The 7,500-nt window shown below is 44.8% G+C and overlaps 1 protein-coding gene across 4 annotated transcripts in view; it reads left to right on the top strand.

Annotated features, from left to right (window-relative positions):
• The window catches only part of LOC143301499 (DNA-binding protein RFX6-like), a 131,845-nt gene that overhangs the window by 56,076 nt on the left and 68,269 nt on the right, over positions 1-7,500 (top strand). For all 4 annotated transcript variants that reach the window (XM_076615822.1, XM_076615820.1, XM_076615821.1 and 1 more), the window contains one exon: positions 2,083-2,269. In XM_076615822.1, coding sequence (XP_076471937.1) covers positions 2,083-2,269 — 187 coding nt within the window. The remainder of the gene's footprint in view (positions 1-2,082; positions 2,270-7,500) is intronic.

Genomic DNA, 7,500 nt, shown 5'->3' with positions numbered 1-7,500 from the left:
TCATCTCCGTCTTCGTCTTCGTCATCATCATCATCGTCATCTTCTTCTTCTTCGTCATCATCATCATCATCATCATCATCATCTTCTTCTTCTTCTTCTTCTACTTCTTCTTCTCCCCCTCCTCCTCCTCCTCATCATCATCATTATCGTCTTTTTCTTCTTCTTTTCCCTCCATTTCAATTTTATGTTTAGCCATTGTGGGCGCTGCACACAAGAAGTGTTCACCAGATTCCACCAGGTCTGTGGGCTGTGTTGTAAAGCCTGGGTGTCTGTCAATGGATGTCCTGTCCATTCTGCAATGTTGTCAGTCCATCGTTGTTGTTTTTTTTTCTGCCTTCGCCTCTGTCTCCCTCCGTCAACAGTTCCTTGGTGGATTGTTTTAGCAAGGACGTCAACAGTTCCTTGGTGGATTGTTTTAGCGAGGCCACTGCCTTCCCCTCTGTCTCCCTCCGTCAACAGTTCCTTGGTGGATTGTTTTAGTGAGGACGTCAACAGTTCCTTGGTGGATTGTTTTAGCAAGGACGTCAACAGTTCCTTGGTGGATTGTTTTAGCGAGGCCACTGCCTTCCCCTCTGTCTCCCTCCGTCAACAGTTCCTTGGTGGATTGTTTTAGCGAGGCCACTGCCTTCCCCTCTGTCTCCCTCCGTCAACAGTTCCTTGGTGGATTGTTTTAGCAAGGACGTCAACAGTTCCTTGGTGGATTGTTTTAGCAAGGATGTCAACAGTTCCTTGGTGGATTGTTTTAGCAAGGACGTCAACAGTTCCTTGGTGGATTGTTTTAGCGAGGACGTCAACAGTTCCTTGGTGGATTGTTTTAGCGAGACCACTGCCTTCCCCTCTGTCTCCCTCCGTCAACAGTTCCTTGGTGGATTGTTTTAGCGAGGCCACTGCCTTCCCCTCTGTCTCCCTCCGTCAACAGTTCCTTGGTGGATTGTTTTAGCGAGGCCACTGCCTTCCCCTCTGTCTCCCTCCGTCAACAGTTCCTTGGTGGATTGTTTTAGTGAGGCCACTGCCTTCCCCTCTGTCTCCCTCCGTCAACAGTTCCTTGGTGGATTGTTTTAGCGAGGCCACTGTCTTCCCCTCTGTCTCCCTCCGTCAACAGTTCCTTGGTGGATTGTTTTAGCGAGACCACTGCCTTCCCCTCTGTCTCCCTCCGTCAACAGTTCCTTGGTGGATTGTTTTAGTGAGGCCACTGCCTTCCCCTCTGTCTCCCTCCGTCAACAGTTCCTTGGTGGATTGTTTTAGTGAGGCCACTGCCTTCCCCTCTGTCTCCCTCCGTCAACAGTTCCTTGGTGGATTGTTTTAGTGAGGCCACTGCCTTCCCCTCTGTCTCCCTCCGTCAACAGTTCCTTGGTGGATTGTTTTAGCAAGGACGTCAACAGTTCCTTGGTGGATTGTTTTAGCGAGGCCACTGCCTTCCCCTCTGTCTCCCTCCGTCAACAGTTCCTTGGTGGGTTGTTTTAGCGAGGCCACTGAATCTTGTTATATGGCCATACCAGCGTAGATTTGGTTTCTTAGCTGATGTCAGCAGAGTTCCTCTCTTCCCTTCTGTCTGTTTCCCTGCTTTCCTGAGCAATTCCACTCCTTCTCTCTCTTTCTCCTTCTCCTTCTCTCTCTCTCTCTGTGTGGGTGTGGGTGTGTGTGTGTTCCTATCTCTCTCTCTGTATCCTTTTCCAGAACAACTTATATACATACATACATATATACATCTCTCTCTCTCTCTCTCTCTCTCTCTCTCTCTATATATATATATATATATGCGTCTCTTTTTTTCAGAGCCGCCGCCGCCATCTCCGTCTTCTTTTTCAGAGCTGTTATCTGTCTCATTTCCGGATATTCCCGTTTCTGGGTTTTTTTTCAGACCCACAATCTCTGTCTCATTTCCGGTTATTCCCGTTTCTCTTTCTCAGAGCCACTATCTCTGCCTCTCTGGTTTTTTTTTCCAGAGCTTCTGTAATCTATGTCTCTTCCAGAACCACTATTCCTTTTCCCAAAGCCATTAGTATCACTGTCTCTTTTTTTTTCTTTTTGTTTCAAAGCCATAATCTCTGTTCCTCTCTCTCTCTCTTTTTTTTTTCCCAGAGCCACGCTCCTCCAACACGAACTCACTCTTCACAGAAGCCGACAGTGATGAGGATGGCGGGGGGGAGGCGGGGGAGGAGGCGACCTCCGAGCAGCAACAGCAGCAGCAGCAGCAGCAGCAGGAGAAGAAATCTGTGGCTCAGATCATGCGCGACAAGAAGAAACAGACTCAGCTTACGCTGCAATGGTGAGTAGCCAACGTTTCTATTCTCTTCGCTGAAACAACAACATCACACAGAATAGAATAGAATAGAACAGAATAGGATATCCATTCTATTCATTCTCCTGCCCGGGATGGGCGTAGAGGAGACATGAGGGACGATTCCGTAGTCAGACGACGCCATCCGGTTCTATCTTCTGCCTGTCGTATCAGCGTAGCGCTATCCATATTGGTCCATTCCTTGATGTTGTCCATCCAGCATTTGGCTTGCCTCCCTCTTCGCCTACCGCCCTCTAGCGTTCCCTGTAGAACTGTCTTTTGCAGAATAGGATATAATGCAAACAAAATAGTATAGAATAGAATAGGATAGCATAGGATAGAATAGGATAGAATAGAATGGGATAGAATAGCGTAGGATAGAACAGAATAGGACATAGTAGCATCGGATAGAATAGAACAGAACAGGCAAGAATGGAACAGAATAGAACATAATAGGATTGAATAGAACAGAATACGATAGAATAGCATAGGATATAATAGAACAATAGAATAGCATAGGATAGACTAGACTAGAATAGAACAGATCAGGATAGAATAGCATAGGACAGAATATAGCAAAATACGTCTTTATTATCAAGTGTACTGTCAGGAAGTGTGGAAGCGCCGAGGAGGAACCAGGAGAAAAAGGAGGAGGTAGTTTTTTTTTGAGACGGTGATTTTGGAGTTCAGTGGAACAGTGTATATTTGCTGTCGTGTTAATAATAATAATAATAATGGTATTTATATAGCGCTGAATCTTGTGCAGACAAATCAAAGCGCTTTCGCACCAGTCATTCACACGCATATATATATATATATATATATATCTGTGTGTGTGTGTGTGCACCAAAAAACAAAGCAGAGTGTCACCAAGATCCGAACAAACGAGGACTCGAGCGGACAACCCTTTTTGATGAACGAATCAGTACGTAGAGAGATGCAGCTGACACCAACACAACCAGCTCTCACTGTTATCTTATCCCTCAACGCGTCCGAGGGACGAAGGGGGGCCACTCTCGGTGACAATGATCCAGAGCCCGACACTCTCTGAGTGTTTGAGTGGTGGACATCTTGGCGATAGTTGGCGGGCTTTTTGACTCACTTGTGTGAACAAAGTGAGTCTATGTTTTAACCCGGTGTTCGGTTGTCTCTCTCTCTCTCTCTGTGTGTGTGTGTGTGTGTGTGTGTGTGTGTGTGTGTGTCCGTGTGTCTGTGTATCTGTGTGTCCGTGGTAAACTTTAACATTGACATTTTCTCTGCAGATACTTTGTCAGCTGACACCAAATTTGGCATAAAAATAGGAAAAATTCAGTTCTTTCCAGTCATCTTGTTTAAAACAATATTGCACCTCTGGGATGGGCACAAAAAAAAAAAAAGAAGCCTAATTATATGCAAACTGCATTTACTATTATATTTATATTTTTTGTATTCTCTAAACGTGGCACTTTGACCTCTTATTCTGACACAACAACAAGAGGAGTCAATATAATCATTTTTTGTTCAAACAGGAACTTCTTTTGCTAAGCATGGAATTTTTTTATTTATTTTGCAAACGTTTTTTGATGCAGATAGTAAAAAAGGGAAATTACTCTGTAATTAATGCTAGGGGACTTAATTTATCACAAGTGAGTCTTTAAGGCCTCGCCTCTCTTGTTTTTTGTGTGGCCCATCTGTACAGCTTGTCAAGACCTGAATGGCATTGTCGTATCAAGCCCTCGTGTTGCTGTAGCCTTGTCGTCTTTGGGCATTTGGTCATCCGTGTTTTCTTCGCCTATTTTTGTTCGTTGTTTTTAACTCTCTCCATACGAACGGCGAAAGAGACGACGTTAACAGCGTTTCACCCCAATTACCATCATCAAAATATTGCAAGCGGAAGGCTCTTATACTGGAGACGTGAATGTTGACAAAGAATACCACAATTCTGACGACGGAAGCTAAAGGTTGGGTCAATCAGACACCCACTGGACATCCGAGGGGTCTGTGTAGAGGAGAAGAGAGGACTGGCCGTACTGACTGAGTTAAAGCGACTGGGTGGTACTTCTAAGGGGAAGAGGGTGGATCAAAGAAGAATGAGCTCTTCTGGAACATTAACAAATAATGAGGCCAGGAGACGATAATGATTAACAAATAGTAAAGAGTGGTAACTCTCTCCATTACACAAGGTACACAACTTCAAGTCAGTGCTGCTTACGCTACCGATTCAGCTAGCACACAGGTAAATAAAAGGCGCATTGGAACAAACCCAGACACTTCCTCAAAAAAGGAAGCGCCGGGCCTGTCCTTATACTGATCACTTGACATGGGCACACAGCAGCAAAGACAGAAGAAATGTGCAAACACAAATGAGCTTTTATTCAAGACTGGCATGTGTTCTGTTTGGTTTATTCAGGATTAAAGATTCTTTTTTGTTGTTGTTGCTGTTGATCAGTGAACACAGATACCGCGAGGACAGGGCAATCTTCAGATCAAAGTCTGAACACGAACAGTATTTCTGGATCACGAACATCAGGACATGAATACTGTATTGATTTTTCATCATCACGAACTGATGATTACAAAGAATGGCTTGTTTCGCCTACTTTCTCATTGTATCGTTTTGCCGAACCATTCACAACAATACTGTAACAAGAAATTTATCCGTTCTCGTATCCAATACCATATGACGGAACAGGTGAAGCGACGCCTCACCTCACCTCACCTCAAACCCATAACTACAAGTAGTCGTTGGGGGAAACCTGAGGACCGCAGACGCAACCTCCCTTCTCCATCTGTCTCTGTCAGAAGCCGCCGGCAGCAGCTCACGTGTATGAAGTCCGGTCCATTGTTTGATGTTTTCATGCCAGTTCTTCCGCTGTCTTCCTCTTTTTCTCCCGCCCTCGATGGTGCCTTGCATGATTGTTTTGGACAAGCTGGTGTGTCGAGTGTTGTGCCCAAACCACATTAGCTTGCGTCTCTTCACAGATGAAAGGAGAGGTTCCTGAGGTCCGGCAAGGCTCTTAATTCTGCTCCGTACATATTCACAGCCTTTAACAAACTTCCAGTGATAAAAACAAAGAACAGAACTTATGAGACGTACATGGAAAGGGGACCGTGACTCTTATTGTGAGGACTGGGGCGTGCATACCAAGCGTGCCCTCCAGGTGTGGCGGTTGTCCATACGATTGTCCGTCTTGCTGCTTGAGACGCCCCTACCCTTTCCCCCTCCTCGGGTTTTTCTTTGACTGACCGAATGCAGACTGTAGTGTGTGTGTGTGTGTGTGTGTGTGTGTGTGTGTGTGTGTGTGTGTGTGTGTTTTCTTCAGTTTAACGTCTATTCACTTTTAGTATTTGGACGGAAAGGAGTAAAGTAGTGTATAAAGGAAAGGGAATGCATGTGAATATTAGTGTAAAAAAAAAAAATCATGTTATGTATCAGAGGAAAAGTATATTATAAGTAAAAGTCTAAAGAGGTTGTGGTGTGTATTGAATGAGTTGTCATGGGAAGGAGAATGTGTGTGTGTGTGTGTGTGTGTGTGTGCGCGCTTGCTTGCGTTTGTGTGCTTGCGTGAATGAAACCTGACTGAATAACACAGGAAACAAATGACGAGCGCATAAAGGTAGCTCTGTGTCGACTGTATATGGGTAGATAGACTGTTGTGCAAATGACTTCGCGTTTGTAAAGCGCCTAGAGATTGGTCTCTGAGCGATGATGGGCGCTATAGAAATATCCACACACATCAGAACAAATGGAAGAGACTTCACACTTACTGAACTTCTGATTCTTCCACACTTCCACAGTCATTCGGATGAGACGATAAACCGAGGTCCCGTGTGCAGCATGCATTTAGCGCACGTCAAAGAACCCACGGCAACAAAAGGGTTGTTCCTGGCACAATTCTGAAGAAAAATTCACTTCGATAGGAAAAACAAATAAAACTGCACGCAGAAAAACAAAAGAAAAAACAAAAAAAAAAGGGTGGCACTGTAGTAAAGCGATGCGCTCTCCCTGGGGAGAGCAGCCCGAATTTCACACAGAGAAATCTGTTGTGATAAAAAGAAATACAAACACAAATACAAATACTTTTCCTTGCACCCCCTACCCCATCCACCAACACCCCCCCCCCCCCCCCCGGCACACTTCCTGCCCCCCCCCCTTCCCCCCCTCTCCCCCCAATTCCCATTCGTTTCTTCGCATCGGCAGCACAGGCAGCACAGGGTCTCAGTGTGGGATTTGGGAATGAAAAAGGAGCTTTAGATAAGGTAGCACTCGCTAAGCTCGCCGATTTCCGTTGGCGGCTTAGAAGTTTGCCAGTCCCCTCTGGAGAAAGTGTGGGCTTAAAAGAGATGAGTCGGACAGACGTACGAAAACTGAAATCCCAGGAGAATATAAATTATGGTTTGGGCCTTCGTGAGATCTGACAAACTTGGGTTTGAAGATGATTTAAAACTGGGACCAGGATGAGACACACACACACACACACACACACACACACGCACGCACACACACACACACACACACACACACACACACACACACACACACACACACACACACACACACACAGAGATCATGACTAAAACAAATTTTCAAGGATTGATATTTTAGGCATGGCCGATTCTTTAATTCTTCCAGTTTGTCCTTGCCGATCTGTATCCACTACAGAGAGCGAGCTAGGGAGATAGACAGATAGATAGATTGAGGACTTTATCAAAAGGTAAGTGATTACGGTATTGGTAAATTATTGTCAGTACTTGTGCATGAAGCAAGTGTATTAACCCTTTCACCGTCAGTCAGTTTAGAATGCAAGATTCCCCGGTGCTATAAACACAAAATATGGTGTCTAAGAATAGCTAGGAATTCCCCCTGCGATGTGTAGAAAACATGGCCTATTCTACCACCGAACATAAAAAGCAGTAGCTTCATGGATAACAGTCCCATGATCTGGTCACCCTTCAGTGACATGGGTCCTCTACCTAGCTGCTGCATAAATGCGAGTTTGGCAGTGAAAGGGTTAATATGGATTGTCAGTTTCCGTTCTGTTTTTTTGTTTGTTTGCTTGTTGTTGTTTTTTGTTTTGTTTTCTGTTTTTGTTTTGGTCTTGCCTTGTTTGTAGCCTTTTCAGAAACTGGAACACCAAAGTTGGTATTCGAAGCATGCGTGCGTTATCTCCTTACATGGTTATCAATATGGGTGAGTAGGAAACAATCGCTACAGCAAAACAAGAAACACAACAACGATA

This window comes from Babylonia areolata, chromosome 27, assembly GCF_041734735.1.
Source record: "Babylonia areolata isolate BAREFJ2019XMU chromosome 27, ASM4173473v1, whole genome shotgun sequence".
Classification (NCBI taxonomy): Eukaryota; Metazoa; Mollusca; class Gastropoda; order Neogastropoda; family Buccinidae; genus Babylonia; species Babylonia areolata.
This window is presented reverse-complemented; position numbering and strand designations above follow the sequence as displayed.